The sequence below is a fragment of the Crinia signifera genome, chromosome 1 (genome assembly GCF_055691185.1).
Source record: "Crinia signifera chromosome 1, ASM5569118v1, whole genome shotgun sequence".
Taxonomy (NCBI): domain Eukaryota; kingdom Metazoa; phylum Chordata; class Amphibia; order Anura; family Myobatrachidae; genus Crinia; species Crinia signifera.
In genome coordinates this window covers 3507440-3529201 of record NC_139217.1, presented here as the reverse complement: position 1 = coordinate 3529201, position 21762 = coordinate 3507440, and the positions used below count along the sequence as shown (strand labels likewise).

General features: G+C 50.6%; 1 protein-coding gene across 3 annotated transcripts in view; it reads right to left on the bottom strand.

Annotated features, from left to right (window-relative positions):
* Positions 1 to 7808: 7808 nt before the first annotated feature.
* The window catches only part of LOC146057488 (hepatic and glial cell adhesion molecule-like), a 113723-nt gene continuing 99769 nt past the window's right edge, over positions 7809 to 21762 (bottom strand). For all 3 annotated transcript variants that reach the window (XM_083168901.1, XM_083168987.1, XM_083168816.1), the window contains 4 exons: positions 21322 to 21432; positions 17345 to 17443; positions 13082 to 13186; positions 7809 to 8660 (listed from right to left, as the gene is read on the bottom strand). In XM_083168901.1, coding sequence (XP_083025027.1) covers positions 8416 to 8660; positions 13082 to 13186; positions 17345 to 17443; positions 21322 to 21432 — 560 coding nt within the window. In that variant the 3' untranslated portion in view covers positions 7809 to 8415. The remainder of the gene's footprint in view (positions 8661 to 13081; positions 13187 to 17344; positions 17444 to 21321; positions 21433 to 21762) is intronic.

The window sequence follows — 21762 nt, the reverse complement described above, 5'->3', positions numbered from 1 at the left end:
TGCGCTGCATGCATTTGTTTGAATGTTATGAGTATAAGAAGTTGAAGAATAAGACTGAGATGAAGATTTGTCACGTTATAGTGTACAATTTACTCAATAAATCGTGAAGAAAATATGTGTACATAGAAGTACAATCAAGAAATGAAAGTAGGATTAAAAAATAAATTCTGATTCAAACTGATAATTGTTTGAATGGCGGTGGGTTGCGAAACAAATCTATAGGTGGAGGGGTTATGGATATTGTGGGCATAATTGGTGTTTGGTACACCTACAGGGGGCCCCCAGTTGATGAGAAATTCTCACTACAGTGTCACCATCGGGGGATTTCCAATTGGGGTTCAGGTGGTCTTTTAGGGACCCCTTTACAATCCCGTTGGTCTCTTCTCCTGGAGCCTACGGTCTCCCTCAGTGATTGACTATCATTAAGGGAGACTGTAAGCTCAAGGAGAAGAGACCTACAGGATTGTAAAGGGTCCCTAAAAGACCACCTGGACCCCAATTGGGAATCCCCCGATGGTGACACTGTAGTGAAATCCCATCAATTGAGGACCCCATGTACAGTAGGTGTAACAAACACCAATTATGCCCACAATATCCATACCCCCTCCACCTATAGATTTGTTTCGCAACCCACCCCATCCAAACAATTATCAGTTTGAATCAGAATTTATTTTTTAATCCTACTTTCATTTCTTGATTGTACTTCTATGTACACTTATATTTATTTCACGATTTATTGAGTCAATTGTACACTTTAATATGGCAATTCTTTTTCTCAGTCTTATTCTTCAACTTCTTACACTCCAAACCTTATCAATACACCCATTGATGATTGCGATGGCTGGATCGGTGGATTGGCCTGGCGGGTGTAGGGAAGAATTTGGCCCATTGCACCCATTCCCAGTGGTGCATTGCAGTCCAGGTAGCATGCCTCACATCATAATGTCATGTGGCCAGGCCTGCGGACCTGCTCCCACACTCAGGGGCTGCCCCACTGTTTGGTAGAGATGCTCGGTGCATGTGCTTTACAAATCTCCAGTCTCAGAGACTGCTGCAGGTTCGGTGAGGGGAGTGGCAGTGGCAGGGAGCAGTGAATTTTTTATTAATTATGGCGCGGTAAGTAACGCATACCCCGGTCCCCACGCACTCAGCGCCTGTAATTACACACCCTAGAAACTGTACCATTGAAAGTATAGAAATGGAGGTGTGGCCATGCCCCCTTTCTCGTGGCCACATCCCTTTCTGATTTTGTACCGATTTCTGACCCTTAGATGTTGGAGGGTAGGTCATAGGTGCTAAATCTCAGGAGTTAGGGTTACCACCTAGTCCCTTTAATTCCGGACACATGTTAATTACACAGGTTCTGTGGCAGTTTAAAATCAGGTGAAAGCCAGCCACAGAACCTGTGTAATTAATATGTGTCCGGAATTAAAGGGACTAGGTGGTAACCCTATCAGGAGTGGATGTGGAATTCATCAACACATACAAGTTATCAACTCAGGAGCGTTGTGTTTCACACAACAACACCACAACTGTATTCATTGCCGTCATTGAGTATCAATGCAAACACATTCTAACATTATGGTGGAGTCTATAACAAATTACAATCTTAGGTCTTTGGCACAGCATACTGTAAGATGACATTTTTCAACCATTTTGGAAATAAAAAACCCCAAGGTTTTCCCGGGCAACGCCGGGCGGGTCAGCTAGTATGTAATATATATGTGTGTGCGTATATGTAATATATATGTGTGTGCGTATCTATATAATAAGTTGAAGAGTCTGTGTGCGTGTGCGTGTCAGATGCATTGCGGACACACCGTGGCACTCAGAGACACCAAATTCGGCAACAAGATACCTCTGGACCCGGTGGTGTGCACCTCAAAGCCGTTTTTGGGAAATTTCACTTAGAAATTTAAAAAACACCAAGTTGTAATTTTCCTTCATTGATGTTCTGGGGAAAAGATCGATGATCTGGGAAACCGTTTGCGAAGGAACAACTCCACACCTGATTTCATTGCTGTCATTGAGTATGAATGACACATTCTAACATTATGGTGAAGGCTTTAAACAATCTCCTATATATTTGGCTACATCTGTCACTCAAAGTGGGTGTCTGTGTCTATAACGCTCTGTTCCTGGACTTTCCTCTTAATGTGTGATTGCCTTCATCTGTGCTGAACACCTTTCTGAGAAATTAACCTGTTTAAAACAGGTAATGGCAATCATACATTAAGGGGAAGTCTAGAAACAGAGCATTGTGTCCCTCCTGGAGAGGGTCATGTTGGGAGGTATGTGACAGAGAACCAGCCCAGTGAGCCCACAGACAGTGCCAGACACCCACTGCCTTCCCATGTTGCCCAGCACTGCTACTCCACAGCCACCAGGTGAGCGCCCCCCTCCCGCGATTTGCGGCAAAACCTCCCCCCCCCGCACGCCCCCCCCCTCCTGCGATTCGCGGCAAAAACACCCGCTCCCCCGCGACCCCCCCTACCGCGATTCGCAGCAAAAACACCCCGCGACCCCCCCTCGCGCGATTCGCTGCAAAAAGAACCCCCCCGCAATTCGCGGCATAACCACAACCCGGCGACCCCCCCCCCTCCCACGAATCGCGGCAAACCCTCCCCCGTGACCCCCCCCCGATTCGCGGAAAAAACAACCCCCCCCCCTGCGACCTCCCTCCCGCGATTCGCGGCAAAAAGAACCCCCCCGCGACCCCCCCTTGCACGATTGGCGGCACCCCCCCTGCGACCCCCCTCCCGCGATTCGCGGCACCCCCCCGCAATTCGCAGCAGCCCCAGGATTAAATGGCACATGCAAAACACTGACATGGCTATGGTCGACAATGAAAAAGGTTGACATGAGTTTTTGAAGATTTATTTTTAATTTTTTTAATTTTTTCATATTCATTGTCATGTGTCGACATGGACACCAATGAAGTGGCACACTTATGTCAACATTTACATGTGTTGACCTTTCTGTGTTGATTTTTTCTTGTGGCGATTCGCGTCACACCCCCCCCCCCCCCCCGCAACCCCCCCTCCCGCGATTCGCTGCACCCCCCGTGACCCCCCACCTCCCGCAATTCACGGCAACCCCCCACCGGAACCCCGCCCTCCCGCGATTCGCGGCACCCACCCCCGCGACCCCCCCTCCCGCAATTCGCGGCACCCCCCCGTGATTCGCGGCAGCTCCAGAATTAAATTGCACATGGAAAACACTGACATGGCTATGGTCGACAATGAAAAAGGTTGACATGAGTTTTTGAAGTTTTTTTGTCATTTTTTGAATATTTTCATATTCATTCTCATGTGTCGACATGGACACCAATGAAGTGCCACACTTATGTCAACATTTACATGTGTTGACCTTTCTGTGTTGATTTTTTTTCTTGTGGCGATTTGCGTCACACCCCCCGCAACCCCTCCTCCGGCGATTCACGGCACCCCCCTGCGACCCCCCCCCCCTCCCGCAATTCGCGGCAACCCCCCACCGGAACCCCGCTCTCCCGGGATTCGCGGCACCCACCCCCCGCAACCCCCCCCCCTCCCGCAAATCGCGGCACCCCCCGCGATTCGCGGCAGCCCCAGGATTAAATGGCACATGCAAAACACTGGCACGGCTATGGTCGACAATGAAAAAGGTTGACATGAGTTTTTGAAGATTTATTTCATTATTTGAATGTTTTCATATTCATTGTCATGTGTCAACATGGACACCAATGAAGTGGCACACTTATGTCAACATTTACATGTGTTGGCCTTTCTGTGTTGATTTTTTCTTGTGGCGATTCGCGTCACACCCCCCCGCAACCCCCCCCCGCGATTCGCGGCACCCCCCGTGACCCCCCACCTCCCGCAATTCGCGGCAACCCCCCACCGGAACCCCTGTGAACCCCGCCCTCCCGCGATTCGCGGCACCCAACCCCGCGACCCCCCCCTCCCGCAATTCGCGGCACCTCCCGTGATTCGCGGCAGCTCCAGAATTAAATTGCACATGGAAAACACTGACATGGCTATGGTCGACAATGAAAAAGGTTGACATGAGTTTTTGAAGTTTTTTTTTTCATTTTTTGAATATTTTCATATTCATTCTCATGTGTCGACATGGACACCAATGAAGTGCCACACTTATGTCAACATTTACATGTGTTGACCTTTCTGTGTTGATTTTTTCTTGTGGCGATTTGCGTCACACCCCCCCCACCCCCCCCCCACAACCCCCACTCCCGCGATTCACGGCACACACACACACACCTCCCCCGCGATTCTCGGCACTCCACCCCGTGACACCCCCTCCCGTGATTCACGGCACACCCCCGCGACCCCCCTCCCATGATTCGCCGCAACCCCCGCCCCGTAACCCCCCCTCCCGCGATTCGCGGCACCCACGCGACCCCCCCTCCCGCAATTCGCGGCACCCCCCCCCCCGCGATTCGCGGCAGCTCCAGAATTAAATTGCACATGGAAAACACTGACATGGCTATGGTCGACAATGAAAAAGGTTGACATGAGTTTTTGAAGTTTTTTTTTCATTTTTTGAATGTTTTCATATTCGTTCTCATGTGTCGACATGGACACCAATGAAGTGCCACACTTATGTCAACATTTACATGTGTTGACCTTTCTGTGTTGATTTTTTCTTGTGGCGATTTGCGTCACACCCCCCCCACCCCCCCGCAACCCCCACTCCCGCGATTCACGGCACACACACACACCCCCGCGATTCTCGGCACCCCACCCCGTGACCCCCCCTCCCGTGATTCACGGCACACCCCCCGCGACCCCCCCTACCATGATTCGCCGCAACCCCCGCCCCCGTAACCCCCCTCCCGCGATTTGCGGCAACCCACCCCGCGACCCCCCTCCCGTGATTCTCTGCAATCCCTCCCCTCCCGCGATTCGCAGCATCCACCCCCCCACAACCCCCCCTCCTGTAATTCGCGGCACCCCCGCGACCCCCCCTCCTGCAATTCGCGGCACCCTCCGCGACCACCCCTCCCGCGATTCGCGGACACCTAAGTTGCAATACAGGGCATCTTTCATACAATTCTAACCATATTTCTCATATACAAACGTTCACAAATTAAGGGGGCGCAGCCCCTTACGACGGTGTGAAGAGCGCCCGTAGGGCGCGATGAATCACCTAGTTGGGAAATAATTGAGGATATACATAGACCACACAACACACACACACACACACACACACACAGTACACCACATACGCACACATAGCACACAACACACACATTTATACGTAGAGCACCTCACACACTTACACATTGTACAGATACACACACACAACACACCACATGCAGTACAATACAAATCCATACACACTACAACACACACCCAAAAACAGTACAACAAACACACAGAACACACACACTTAAACATTGCCAGGATTCGCAAAGCACACTACACACACATTTATACGTAGCACACATCACAAACTTACACATTCGGAAGATACACACAACACAACACTCACAGTACAACACACACCCACATTCACTACAACACACACCCAAAAACAGTACAATACACAAAACACACACTTAAACATTGCACAGATACACACAGCACACTACACACACACACACAGATTTATACATAGCACACCTTACGCACTTACACATAGGGCAGATACACACAACACACACACATAACATACCTCTAACAGCACAACACACACCCACATTCACCACACACACCCAAAAAACAGTATGACACACACAAAACACACACTTGAACATTGCACAGATACACAAAGACACAACACACACATACTGTATATACGTAGCACACCTCACACACTTAGGCATTGGACAGATACATACAATACAACACACACAACCACATACACTACAACACACACACAAAAACAGTACAACACACACAAACACACAGAACACATAAATAATAATTTGCCGTTTATTTAACCGTCTGTACCGGCAAATAAAAACTGTACCTAATGTACCGTTTATACTTTGTTCCCCATATCCGTCTCTCCAGTCCTCCAGCCTGTCACTGCGCTCCCCGGCCAGTTGCACTGAGAAATCTTTGTCCTGGCCAATGCACCCATTGATTAATACAAAGTGGGTACACTGCACTCACCCTGTTAGTCAGTTGGATATCAGGCACTGCTCTGCCTTAAGGGTTTCCCAGACTCTTTTGGTTCATAGATAATGTTTGGTCGATGGGCATGAGCGCTGCATGCATTTGTTTGAATGTTATGAGTATAAGAAGTTGAAGAATAAGACTGAGATGAAGATTTGTCACGTTATAGTGTACAATTTACTCAATAAATCGTGAGAAAAATATGTGTACATAGAAGTACAGTACAATCAAGAAATGAAAGTAGGATTAAAAAATAAATTCTGATTCAAACTGATAATTGTTTGGATGGCGGTGGGTTGCGAAACAAATCTATAGGTGGAGGGGGTATGGATATTGTGGGCATAATTGGTGTTTGGTACACCTACAGGGGGTCCCCAGTTGATGAGAAATTCTCACTACAGTGTCACCGTAGGGGGATTTCCAATTGGGGTTCAGGTGGTCTCTTAGGGACCCCTTTACAATCCCGTTGGTCTCTTCTCCTGGAGCCTACGGTCTCCCTCAGTGATTGACTATCATTAAGGGAGACTGTAAGCTCAAGGAGAAGAAACCTACAGGATTGTAAAGGGTCCCTAAAAGACCACCTGGACCCCAATTGGGAATCCCCCTATGGTGACACTGTGACCGTGACACTGTAGTAAAAATCCCATCAATTGAGGGCCCCCTGTAGGTGTAACAAACACCGATTATGCCCACAATATCCATACCCCCACCTATAGAATTGTTTCACAACCCACCCTATCCAAACTATTATCAGTTTGAATCAGAACTTATTTTTTAATCCTACTTTCATTTCTTGATTGTACTTCTATGTACACTTACATTTTTTTCACGATTTATTGAGTAAATTGTACACTTTGTAACATGGCAATTCTTTTTCTCAGTCTTATTCTTCAACTTCTTAAACTCCAAACCTTATCAATGCATCCATTGATGATTGTGATGGCTGGATCAGTGGATTGGCCCGGCGGGTGTAGGGAAGAATTTGGCCCATTGCCCCCATTCCCAGTGGTGCATTACAGTGGTGCGGATAGTGTGCGTCGCGTCATGACATCATGTGGCCAGGCCCGCGGACCTGCTCCCACACTCAGGGGCTGCCCCACTGTTTGGTAGAGATGCTCGGTGCATGTGCTTTACAGATCCCCAGACCTCAGAGACTGCTGCAGGCAGGTTCGGTGAGGGGAGTGGCAGTGGCAGGGAGCAGTGAATTTTTAATTAATTATGTCGCGGTAAGTAACGCCCACCCCGGACCCCACGCACTTAGCTCCTGTAATTACACACCCTAGAAACTGTACCATTGAAAGTATATAAATTGAGGTGTGGACATGTCCCTTTCTGATTTTGTACCGATTTCTGACCCTCAGATGTTGGAGGATATGTCATACAGTAGGTGCTAAATCTCAGGAGTGGATGTGGAATTCATCAACACATACAAGTTTTCAACTCAGGAGCGTTGTGTTTCAAACAACAACACCACACCTGATTTCATTGCCATCATTAAGTATCAATGCAAACACATTCTAACATTATGGTGGAATCTATAACAAATTTCAATCTTAGGTCTTTGGCACAGCATACTGTAAGATGACATTTTTCAGCAATTTTGGAAATAAAGAAACCCCAAGGTTTTCCCGGGCAACGCCGGGCGGGTCAGCTAGTATTTCAATATATTGCATAATATGGATCAGGGAATTGATAAAAATGACGACTTTATTTATTGTGTAGCATACACAGGGCAAGCAATACAGTCATTGTGAGCTGATGACAGACAACCTCATATACCCTAAACATTAGCATTACAGATACAGATCCAATCAGATTATCTTACATTCCCCCTAACATCATTATGATTCGTTGTATCAGGGGCCCGGACAGAACGGGGGCCCAGGAATGGAGTCTATCAAGTATAATTTGTCATAAAAAATATTCCCCTTGAAGCAATATAGAGCAGTGCAGCCAATGCTGCGGACACCGGAGGTCTCACTAGGTACGCCAGGGGATCAAGTAGTGGGAGGAGGGCCCTGCCTACTTTGTCAGTCCTGGGCCCCCCACTATGCTGCCAGACTATGAGGTATTCTGTACTCCTGTACCTGAGGGAAGGAGCAGCTGGGACAGAGATATAACCCTTGGAGGAAATACACAGACACAGTGTATGGGGGGACATGGTGTACCCCATACACTATGTCACCTTCCTGTGTGAGCACTGAATGTGTGAATCCTCTGGCATTTGACAGAGGATGGAGGTGTCACCCTGTTATGGTTGAATATCAGACCTGGGGTAATTCTTAGCGCACATACATCAGCCATTTGCTACGCGGTCCATGTCATTGATTATGTCATCTGATTCTGGTAACATAGAGCAGTGTTCTCCTGGTTCCCCTTCAGTACCCAGAGTACACCCACAGTCAGGTCCTGGTCTCCTGGGACTCTCGAGTGGGGTTTCCGCTGGAGGAGATTCTGTGTTTCTCTGGTGGTCCTGCTGTTCGTGTTCTCCTTGATCTTTTGTATTTTCACCCTTTTTGTTCTCTTCGTTCCGTGTGATGTCTATAAACCATAGAAAATGTATGAGAAGCTGCCCAGGTAATTAGATAAGAGGTGAGATGCAGGGTGGTATAGTACACATGTGGGCAAGTGATGCTGGACGACCGCATGGCACTACACTGCATATGTTGTGTATGACATCCAACATCACAAGCTATCAGAAAGGAGCCACCAAAACACAGGCGTGGGGCAAGAGGGCCTTTTATGATGTCTCATCGCAGCCATCAAATCGCCCACTAAGTATAGACTTACGCTGCACATGGGGGAAAATCCATTCGTAATTGCTGACCATGTGATGATTCCCCAGAATGTGCAGTGTGTGTGTAGCCCAGGACTTACTCAGTGGCTGTGAAAGAATCAGGCTGATCGGGGGCGGAGCTGATGTCACATGACTTCCCCTCACACACCTGGCCACGCCTGCATATTCCCTGACACTCCCAGATAACAGCCGATCCCCATGTAATGATTCCCCAGTGTAAGTGTAGCCCAGGACTTACTCAGTGGCTGTGATAGAATCAGGCTGATCGGGGGCGGAGCTGATGTCACATGACTTCCCCTCATACACCTGGCCACGCCTGCATTATCCCTGACACTCCCAGATAACAGCCGCTCCCCATGTAATGATTCCCCAGTGTGTGCAGTGTGTGTGTAGCCCAGGACTTACTCAGCGGCTGTGATAGAATCAGGCTGATCGGGGGCGGAGCTGACGTCACATGACTTCCCCTCACACACCTGGCCACGCCTGCGTATTACCTGACACTCCCAGATAACAGCCGCTCACCATGTGATGATTCCCCAGAATGTGCAGTGTGTGTGTAGCCCAGGACTTACTCAGTGGCTGTGATAGAATCAGGCTGATCGGGGGCGGAGCTGATGTCACATGACTTCCCCTCACACACCTGGCCACGCCTGCATATTCCCTGACACTCCCAGATAACAGCCGATCCCCATGTAATGATTCCCCAGTGTAAGTGTAGCCCAGGACTTACTCAGTGGCTGTGATAGAATCAGGCTGATCGGGGGCGGAGCTGATGTCACATGACTTCCCCTCATACACCTGGCCACGCCTGCATTATCCCTGACACTCCCAGATAACAGCCGCTCCCCATGTAATGATTCCCCAGTGTGTGCAGTGTGTGTGTAGCCCAGGACTTACTCAGCGGCTGTGATAGAATCAGGCTGATCGGGGGCGGAGCTGACGTCACATGACTTCCCCTCACACACCTGCGCACGCCTGCGTATTACCTGACACTCCCAGATAACAGCCGCTCACCATGTGATGATTCCCCAGAATGTGCAGTGTGTGCGTAGCCCAGGACTTACTCAGCGGCTGCGATAGAATCAGGCTGATCAGGGGCGGAGCTGAAGTCACATGACTTCCCCTCACACACCTGGCCACACCTGTGTATTACCTGACACTCCCAGATAACAGCCGCTCACCATGTAATGATTCCCCAGTGTGTGCAGTGTGTGTGTAGCCCAGGACTTACTCAGCGGATGTGATAGAATCAGGCTGATCGGGGGCAGAGCTGATGTCACATGACTTCCCCTCACACACCTGGCCACACCTGCATTATCCCCGACACTCCCAGATAACAGCCGCTCACCATGTAATAATTCCCCAGTGTGTGCAGTGTGTGCGTAGCCCAGGACTTACTCAGCGGCTGTGATAGAATCAGGCTGATCGGGGGCGGAGCTGACGTCACATGACTTCCCCTCACACACCTGCGCACGCCTGCGTATTACCTGATACTCCCAGATAACAGCCGCTCACCATGTAATGATTCCCCAGTGTGTGCAGTGTGTGCGTAGCCCAGGACTTACTCAGTGGCTGTGATAGAATCAGGCTGATCGGGGGCGGAGCTGACATCACATGACTTCCCCTCACACACCTGGCCACGCCTGTGTATTACCTGACACTCCCAGATAACAGCCGCTCACCATGTAATGATTCCCCAGTGTGTGCAGTGTGTGCGTAGCCCAGGACTTACTCAGCGGCTGTGATAGAATCAGGCTGATCGGGGGCGGAGCTGATGTCACATGACTTCCCCTCACACACCTGGCCATGCCTGCGTGTTACCTGACACTCCCAGATAACAGCCGCTCACCATGTAATGATTCCCCAGTGTGTGCAGTCGGTGTGTAGCCCAGGACTTACTCAGCGGCTGTGATAGAATCAGGCTGATCGGGGGCGGAGCTGACGTCACATGACTTCCCCTCACACACCTGGCCACGCCTGCGTATTCCCTGACACTCCCAGATAACAGCTGCTCACCATGTAATGATTCCCCAGTGTGTGCAGTGTGTGTGTAGCCCAGGACTTACTCAGCGGCTGTGATAGAATCAGGCTGATGGGGGCGGAGCTGATGTCACATGACTTCCCCTCACACACCTGGCCATGCCTGCGTGTTACCTGACACTCCCAGATAACAGCCGCTCACCATGTAATGATTCCCCAGTGTGTGCAGTCGGTGTGTAGCCCAGGACTTACTCAGCAGCTGCGATAGAATCAGGCTGATCGGGGCGGAGCTGACGTCACATGACTTCCCCTCACACACCTGGCCACGCCTGCGTATTACCTGACACTCCCAGATAACAGCCGCTCACCATGTAATGATTCCCCAGTGTGTGCAGTGTGTGCGTAGCCCAGGACTTACCCAGCGGCTTTGATAGAATCAGGCTGATCGGGGGCGGAGCTGACATCACATGACTTCCCCTCATACACCTGGACACGCCTGCGTATTACCTGACACTCCCAGATAACAGCCGCTCACCATGTAATGATTCCCCAGTGTGTGCAGTGTGTGCGTAGCCCAGGACTTACTCAGCTGCTGTGATAGAATCAGGCTGATCGGGGGCGGAGCTGACGTCACATGACTTCCCCTCACACACCTGGCCACGCCTGCGTATTACCTGACACTCCCAGATAACAGCCGCTCACCATGTAATGATTCCCCAGTGTGTGCAGTCTGTGTGTAGCCCAGGACTTACTCAGCGGCTGTAATAGAATCAGGCTGATCGGGGGCGGAGCTGATGTCACATGACTTCCCCTCACACACCTGGCCATGCCTGCGTGTTACCTGACACTCCCAGATAACAGCCGCTCACCATGTAATGATTCCCCAGTGTGTGCGTAGCCCAGGACTTACTCGGCGGCTGTGATAGAATCAGGCTGATCGTTGGTGGAGCTGACGTCACATGACTTCCCCTCACACACCTGGCCATGCCTGCGTGTTACCTGACACTCCCAGATAACAGCCGCTCACCATGTAATGATTCCCCAGTGTGTGCGTAGCCCAGGACTTACTCGGCGGCTGTGATAGAATCAGGCTGATCGGGGGCGGAGCTGATGTCACATGACCTCCTCTCACACACCTGGCCACACCTGCGTATTACCTGACACTCCTAGATAACAGCCGCTCACCATGTAATGATTCCCCAGTGTGTGCAGTGTGTGCGTAGCCCAGGACTTACTCAGCGGCTGTGATAGAATCAGGCTGATCGGGGGTGGAGCTGACGTCACATGACTTCCCCTCACACACCTGGCCACGCCTGCGTATTACCTGACACTCCTAGATAACAGGCGCTCACCATGTAATGATTCCCCAGTGTGTGCAGTGTGTGTGTAGCCCAGGACTTACTCAGCGGCTGTGATAGAATCAGGCTGATGGGGGCGGAGCTGACATCACATGACTTCCCCTCACACACCTGGCCACACCTGTGTATTACCTGACACTCCCAGATAACAGCCACTCACCATGTAATGATTCCCCAGTGTGTGCAGTCTGTGCGTAGCCCAGGACTTACTCAGCGGCTGTGATAGAATCAGGCTGATCGGGGGCGGAGCTGACATCACATGACTTCCCCTCACACACCTGGCCACGCCTGCATATTCCCTGACACTCCCAGATAACAGCCGCTCACCATGTAATGATTCCCCAGTGTGTGCGTAGCCCAGGATTTACTCAGCGGCTGTGATAGAATCAGGCTGATCGGGGGCGGAGCTGACGTCACATGACTACCCCTCACACCTGGCCACGCCTGCGTATTCCCTGACACTCCCAGAGAATATCCGGTAACCACCCCTGAACCGTCAGCTTTCTGTCAATCAACTTGTGAACGGCCAGCGATAAAACAATGAGCAGGGCTTTATTGCAGGACGGCCTCCTACATGCGTACTACGGGGCCAATGCATGCGCAGTCTATCGATAATCGCTCTGCCTGTGAATTTGCAGCTGTGTTACCAGGTCTGAATTAGGCCCTCTGAATAAAATCGCCTGGTGGTCACAATAATTTTGCCGCTCAGTGTATGTACAGAGTATATATCATATAAAGTGGATATCGGCTACACAGACAGTATACAGCGCCTGGGATTGGGAGGCTGACAATACAATCCTATACATTATCATAATATATACACTCACATTTATAGACGATGCCAGTCAGCGAAATCCGGACAATTCCATAGATGAAAACAGCGAGGCCACATCGCAGCCTGCCCCACGCCTCCAGGCCACAGGGGGCGTTATCTGGAAGAGATACGGAGAAACCAACAAGAGAGTCAGGAACCGGGATGAGCGAGGAAGTCACTGATATGGGAAAGAGTTCTGGGTCCCATGCTGACACACTCAGAGCCCGATTCACACCTGTTCGCACAAGTCCGGACTCCGGACGATGTGTGCGGTAATGCGCATGTGCCAGGGACCAGCAATCTTTATATTTCCAAGGCGCTCGCAACCTGATTGACAGGGAGTGGGCGCGTGCGGGTGGATCCCCAGCGCCCAAAGAAACGCTGGGACTGTCCGGCCAAACGTAGGTATGCTTATGCCTGTTAGAGGCTGGCGCATCATGTTACTGCCCGCCGGAAGCAGCCACCGAGTGACTCCTGAGCATCAGGGATACGAGGAAAATTCATTCGATGATAAATGAAAATCAAATGATTTGAGTATATGTACACATCCAACGGTCACCTGCTGGGCTCCGAACCCTCATCTGAATCAGGCCCCCAGTGCCGATATGGACAAAGATGCCTGATATTGTTAGCACAACGCATTTCTCCGCATCACTATGCGCCTGCGCCCCGATTGTTACCGTACAGAGAGCCAGTTACAGCAAAACACAACAGCAAGTAATTGGGTACTTATGTAGTATCTGGACGCCCGATTATCGCATCGCATGCGACCAAATTGTATGCGATGCGATTTTTCCTTAGGATTCAATGTTAAAATGGTCTGAGTCCATTTTAACATAGAATTCAATTTGAAAAAGGGGTCCTTTTCCTTTCCCTACTATCCAAGTGGGCATGGAGTTGGATATAAACTTGTGGCGAGCGTAGCGAGCCACCGAGCCCGAAGCGTGGCGAGCGCAGCGAGCCCCGCGAGGGGACGCAGATTTCTTAAAAAGTATTCTGTGTCCCCTCGCGGGGCTCGCTACAGGTTTATATCCAACTCCATGCCCACTTGGATAGTGGGGAAAGGAAAAGGACTCCTTTTTCAAATTGAATTCTATGTTAAAATGGACTCAGACCATTTTAACATTGAATCCTAAGGAAAAATCGGGTCCATCGCATCGCATACAATTTGGCCGCATTCGATGCGATATTCGGGCGTCCAGATACTACATAAGTACCAGTAATTGTATCTGTACGCACCATAGGGCCATGTGTATACATTTATATTGTTTCTGTGCAGGGTAAATACTGGCTGCTTTATTCTTACACTGCAATATAGATTTCAGTTTGAACACACCGCACCCAAATCTAACCCTCTCTGCACCTGTTACATCTGCCCCCCCCCCCCCTGCAGCGCAGCATGGCTTTTCCCATTTGCATGCTAACAAAGCTGAATCAGGCCCAGAGAGGCAGAAGAGATATTGGAGGTAGGTAGTGGGGATTTATAGGGTGTTCCTGGAAGGTGACAGTTGGGGGCCTCTCACACAGACGCCATGGTCATATGGGATCGGTGCACGTTTAGATGATGCTTCCGATGGTGCACCCAAAGCTGCTATCGGGATGGGACTGCTGGGACTTGCATCTCGGGCCTGGAGAACTGGAGGGGCCCGGCTCCGATGCCACTACCACTAGTATCCAGCAGAAGCAGCGGCTGGGGACACGCCCCATCATAACTCCTCCCAGCTCCCGTCTGACTGCACGCTGTCTGGCACACACCCCATCTAGGCCCAACAGCCTGTCCACGCAGTGATTAGTGCAACATACATTAGGATAATGCATTCAGGACTGGCGTGACTGCGTCATAGTATGTAACTATAGCTCCATATAACGCCAACATGCCCCTCCCCCAACACGCTGCTATTACGGTCACACCACCCAATCGCAGGATGGTGAGACACTACTGGAAACGGATGGTACAACAAGCGCAATGACCCTTTACGACCATAGGACAAATCTCAGGTGTGCTGCAGTAATAGTATCATTTAGCCGTATAGAAATGAGCCACCTACGTGACAGTGTGACTGGCGCATGTACAGCACCGATTTGCTAAATGATACCCCATTCACACTTACGCGAATATCCTGGGTTTTTTCACATGAACGCGCAGCAACCCTGAAAGGGTTTTCCCAGGATTTCACTCCCGGATCCTAAGCACCTGCAATAACCTGGGTCACTAATATCCCGGGATCGAGCCTGGGAGTGAAATCCCGGGTAATATGTCTGAAAGGGGTATTCGATATTTCATGTGTTATAATAAATGACGGTCCTGATAATACGTCTAGTCCTGAAGAAGGATTACAGCGTGCAGGGCTGCATGTCTCTACTCTCCCATAGTGTCCACTGTGAGTCTCTGCTCATCACCTCATGTAACAATGTGCTCCCCCCATGTCTCTCCTGTGCTCCCCCCCGTGTCTCTCCTGTGCTCCCCCCCGTGTCTCTCCTGTGCTGACCCCTGTGTCTCTCCTGTGCTGACCCCTGTGTCTCTCCTGTGCTGACCCCTGTGTCTCTTCTGTGATCCCCCTGTGTCTCTAATGTGCTTCCCCGCATGTCTCACATATGTCTAACATATGCTGACCCCCGTGTCTCTCCTGTGCTCCCCCCATGTCTCTCCTGTGCTCCCTCATGTCTCTCCTGTGCTGACCTCCCTGTGTCTCTTCTGTGATCCCCCGCATGTCTCACCTATGCTGACCCCCCCTGTGTCTCTCCTGTGCTCCCCCCATATCTCTCCTGTGCTACCCCCATGTCTCTCCTGTGCTACCCACATATCTCTCCTGTGCTCCCCCCATGTCTCTCCTGTGCTCCCCCATGTCTCTCCTGTGCTGACTTCCCAGTGTCTGTCCTGTGATCCCCCATGTCTCTCCTGTGCTCCCCCCATGTCTCTACTGTGCTGACCTCCCAGTGCCTTTGCCGTGATCCCCCTGTGTCTCTTCTGTGCTCCCCAATGTCTATCCTGTGCTCCCCTCCATGTCTCTCCTATGCTCCCCCAGGTGCTCCCCAGTGTCTCCTGTATGCATGCTCCCGAGTGTCTCCTGTGCTCATGCTCCCCAGTGTCTCCTGTATGCATGCTCCCCAGTGTCTCCTGTGCGCACGTTCCCCAGTGTCTCCTGTGCGCACGTTCCCCAGTGTCTCCTGTGCGCACGTTCCCCAGTGTCTCCTGTGCTCATGCTCCCCAGTGTCTCCTGTATGCACGCTCCCCGGTGTCTCCTGTGTGTGCAGACGCTCCCCAGTGTCTCCTGTGCGGATGCTCCCTGATGTCTCCTGTATGCACGCTCCCCAGTGTCTCTTGTATGTACGCTCCCCGGTGTCTTTTGTATGCACGCTCCCTGGTGTCTCCTGTGTATACACGTGCTCCCTGTATACACAGGAGACACTGTGTGTGCGCTCCCTGGTGTCTCCTGTGTGGTTGCGCGATCCCCAGTGTCCTGTGTGTGCGCACGCTCCCCGGTGTCTCCTGTGCGGATGCTCCCTGATGTCTCCTGTATGCATGCTCCCCAGTGTCTCTTGTATGTGCGCTCCCCGGTGTCTTTTGTATGCACGCTCCCTGGTGTCTCCTGTGTATACACGTGCTCCCTGTATACACAGGAGACACTGTGTGTGCACTCCCTGGTGTCTCCTGTGTGGTTGCGCGATCCCCAGTGTCCTGTGTGTGCGCACGCTCCCCAGTGTCTCCTGTGCGGATGCTCCCTGATGTCTCCTGTATGCACGCTCCCCAGTGTCTCTTGTATGTACGCTCCCCGGTGTCTTTTGTATGCACGCTCCCTGGTGTCTCCTGTGTATACACGTGCTCCCTGTATACACAGGAGACACTGTGTGTGCGCTCCCTGGTGTCTCCTGTGTGGTTGCGCGATCCCCAGTGTCCTGTGTGTGCGCACGCTCCCCGGTGTCTCCTGTGCGGATGCTCCCTGATGTCTCCTGTATGCATGCTCCCCAGTGTCTCTTGTATGTGCGCTCCCCGGTGTCTTTTGTATGCACGCTCCCTGGTGTCTCCTGTGTATACACGTGCTCCCTGTATACACAGGAGACACTGTGTGTGCACTCCCTGGTGTCTCCTGTGTGGTTGCGCGATCCCCAGTGTCCTGTGTGTGCGCGCGCTCCCCGGTGTCTCCTGTGTGTGCACGTGCTCCCTGGTGTCGTCTGTGTATATACGCGCTCCCTGGTGCATCCTGTGTGTGCGTGCGCTCTACACATAGCCACTGACCACAATGATACAATGACATACAGTATGTGTCCTACTTACAATGCTTGGTCCTGAACACATATAAGATATAGCAGAAATATGCTGGTAATAGCAGGAATTCAGATGCCTGTGTAATCAGACCGCAGGAGATGCTTATACCTGAGACAGAAACAGCACAGGGAACAGTCAGAATCTATCATATACACTGTATCCTGCACCTATCACTGTATGACATCACATACGCTGTATTCTGCACCTATGACGGTATGATATCACATACGCTGTATTCTGCACCTATCACTGTATAACATCAGATACTCTATATGACATCACATACACCGTACCCTGCCCCTATCACTGTATAACATCACATACGCTGTATACTGCACCTACAGTATCACTGTATGACATCACATAAGCTGTATAACATCACATACTGTATGCTGTATCATGCACCTCTCACTGTATGACATCACATACGCTGTATCCTGCACCTATGACGGTATGATATCACATACGCTGTATCCTGCACCAATCACTGTATAACATCACATACGCTGTATCCTGCACCAATCACTGTATAACATCACATAAGCTGTATCCTGCACTCATCACTTTATAACAACATCACATACGCTGTATCCTGCACCTATCACTGTATGACATCACATAAGCTGTATCCTGCACCTATCACTGTATAACATCACATAAGCTGTATCCTGCACCTATCACTGTATGACATCACATACGCTGTATCCTGCATCTATCACTGTATGACATGACATAAGCTGTATCCTGCACCTATCACTGTATAACATCACATACGCTGTATCCTGCACCTATCACTGTATAACATCACATACGCTGTATCCTGCACCTATCACTGTATGACATTACATACGCTGTATCCTGCACCTATCATTGTATGACATCACATCCGCTGTATCCTGCGCCTATCACTGTATTACATTACATAAGCTGTATCCTGCACCTATCATTGTATGACATCACATCCGCTGTATCCTGCACCTATCACTGTATGACATCACATAGGTTGTATCCTGTACCTATCACTGTATGACATCACATAAGCTGTATCCTGCACCTAACACTGTATAACATCACAAACACTGCATCCTGCACCAATCACTGTATAACATCACATGCGCTGTATCCTGCACCTATCGCTGTATAACATCACATACGCTGTATCCTGCACCTATCACTGTATGACATCACATACGCTGTATCCTGCACCTATCACTGTATGATATCACATACGCTGTATCCTGCACCTATCACTGTATGACATCACATACGCTGTATCCTGCACCTATCACTGTATGACATCACATACGCTGTATCCTGCACCTATCACTGTATGACATCACATACGCTGTATCCTGCACCTATCACTGTATGACATCACATACGCTGTATCCTGCACCTATCACTGTATGACATCACATACGCTGTATCCTGCACCTATCATCTGTATAATGTACACATTCAGAGTAGAATAATGTGCGCATGCAGGGTTGTACAGTGTTCGCATGCAGGGTTGTACAGTGAGACCATGCAGAGTTGTACAGTGTGCGCATGCAGGGTTGTATAGTGTGCACATGCAGGGTTGTACAGTGAGCGCATGCAGGGTTGTACAGTGAGCGCATGCAGGGTTGTACAGTGAGCGCATGCAGGGTTGTACAGTGTGCGCATGCAGGGTGACCATGCAGGGTTGTACAGTGTGCGCATGCAGGGTTGTACAGTGTGCGCATGTAGGGTTGTACAGTAAGACCATGCAGGGTTGTACAGTAAGACCATGCAGGGTTGTACAGTGTGCACATGCAGGGTTGTACAGTAAGACCATGCAGGGTTGTACAGTGTGCGCATGCAGGGTTGTACAATGTGCACATGCAGGGTTGTACAGTGTGCATATGCAGGGTTGTACAGTGTGCGCATGCAGGGTTGTACAATGTGCACATGCAGGGTTGTACAGGGTGACCATGCAGGGTTGTACAGTAAGACCATGCAGGGTTGTACAGGGTGACCATGCAGAGTTGTACAGGGTGACCATGCAGGGTTGTACAGGGTGACCATGCAGGGTTGTACCGGGTGACCATGCAGGGTTGTACAGTGTGCACATGCAGGGTTGTACAGTAAGACCATGCAGGGTTGTACAGTAAGACCATGCAGGGTTGTACAGTAAGACCATGCAGGGTTGTACAGTGTGCGCATGCAGGGTTGTACAATGTGCACATGCAGGGTTGTACAGGGTGACCATGCAGAGTTGTACAGGGTGACCATGCAGGGTTGTACAGGGTGACCATGCAGGGTTGTACCGGGTGACCATGCAGGGTTGTACAGTGTGCACATGCAGGGTTGTACAGTAAGACCATGCAGGGTTGTACAGTAAGACCATGCAGGGTTGTACAGTGTGCGCATGCAGGGTTGTACAGTGTGCACATGCAGGGTTGTACAGGGTGACCATGCAGGGTTGTACAGGGTGACCATGCAGGGTTGTACAGTGTGCGCATGCAGGGTTGTACAGTAAGACCATGCAGGGTTGTACAGTGTGCGCATGCAGGGTTGTACAGTGTGCGCATGCAGGGTTGTACACGGTGACCATGCAGGGTTGTACAGGGTGACCATGCAGGGTTGTACAGGGTGTCCATGCAGGGTTGTACAGGGTGACCATGCAGGGTTGTACAGGGTGACCATGCAGGGTTGTACCGGGTGACCATGCAGGGTTGTACAGTGTGCACATGCAGGGTTGTACAGTAAGACCATGAAGGGTTGTATAGTGTGCGCATGCAGGGTTGTACAGTGTGCGTATGCAGGGTTGTACAGTGTGCATATGCAGGGTTGTACAGTGTGCACATGCAGGGTTGTACAGTGTGCGCATGCAGGGTTGTACAGGGTGACCATGCAGGTTTGTGCAGTGTTCGCATGCAGAGTTGTACAGTGTGTGCATGCAGGGTTGTACAGGGTGCGCATGCAGGGTTGTACAGGGTGACCATGCAGGGTTGTACAGGGTGACCATGCAGGGTTGTACAGTGTGCGCATGCAGGGTTGTACAGTGTGCACATGCAGGGTTGTACAGTGTGCGCATGCAGAGTTGTACAGTGTGCGCATGCAGGGTTGTACAGTGTGCGCATGCAGGGTTGTACAGTGTGCGCATGCAGGGTTGTACAGTGTGCGCATGCAGGGTTGTACAGGGTGACCAGGCAGGGTTGTACAGGGTGACCATGCAGGGTTGTACAGGGTGACCATGCAGAGTTGTACAGGGTGACCATGCAGGGTTGTACAGGGTGACCATGCAGGGTTGTACCGGGTGACCATGCAGGGTTGTACAGTGTGCACATGCAGGGTTGTACAGTAAGACCATGCAGGGTTGTACAGGGTGACCATGCAGGGTTGTACAGGGTGACCATGCAGGGTTGTACAGGGTGCGTATGCAGGGTTGTACAGGGTGACCATGCAGGGTTGTACAGTGTGCGCATGCAGGGTTGTACAGTGTGCACATGCAGGGTTGTACAGTGTGCGCATGCAGGGTTGTACAGTGTGCGCATGCAGGGTTGTACAGTGTGCGCATGCAGGGTTGTACAGTGTGCGCATGCAGGGTTGTACAGTGTGCGCATGCAGGGTTGTACAGTGTGCGCATGCAGGGTTGTACAGTGTGCGCATGCAGGGTTGTACAGTGTGACCATGCAGGGTTGTACAGTGTGACCATGCAGGGTTGTGCAGTGTGACCATGCAGGGTTGTACAGTGAGACCATGCAGGGTTGTACAGGGTGACCATGCAGGGTTGTGCAGTGTTCGCATGCAGGGTTGTACAGTGTGTGCATGCAGGGTTGTACAGGGTGACCATGCAGGGTTGTACAGTGTGCACATGCAGGGTTGTACAGTAAGACCATGCAGGGTTGTACAGTGTGCACATGCAGGGTTGTACAGTAAGACCATGCAGGGTTGTACAGTGTGCGCATGCAGGGTTGTACAGTGTGCACATGCAGGGTTGTACAGGGTGGGATAATACTTACACGGTGATATCTTTTTTTCAAATCTTTCTAGGCAGAAGGGAATCCTGCACGCCATCAAACATACTAACAGGCCAGCAATAAAATAATGCCAGGAAACAGGAAAAAATTCACCTACAATACATTCAAGATACAGTCATTTTGATTGAACTAAACTCAGTAATATAATAATAATAATAATAATGATGATGACCAGGGGGCTATATGGGCACCATTATTATAATAATAATCTAACAAAACACATCTGTTATTTATTAAAATCTTCTTGGTCAAAAATGGAAATGTCCATAAGTGTCTGTGTGGGGTCAGTGACCTGCCACTCGCACCTGACCTCATTATTATCACCAGACCAGAGATCGTACAGCCGGATGGGACCCATGAGGTAGAGGTACAAAGCTGCGGCTGTCTCCCCTGACCAGAGAACCCACAGCCGGATGGGACCCA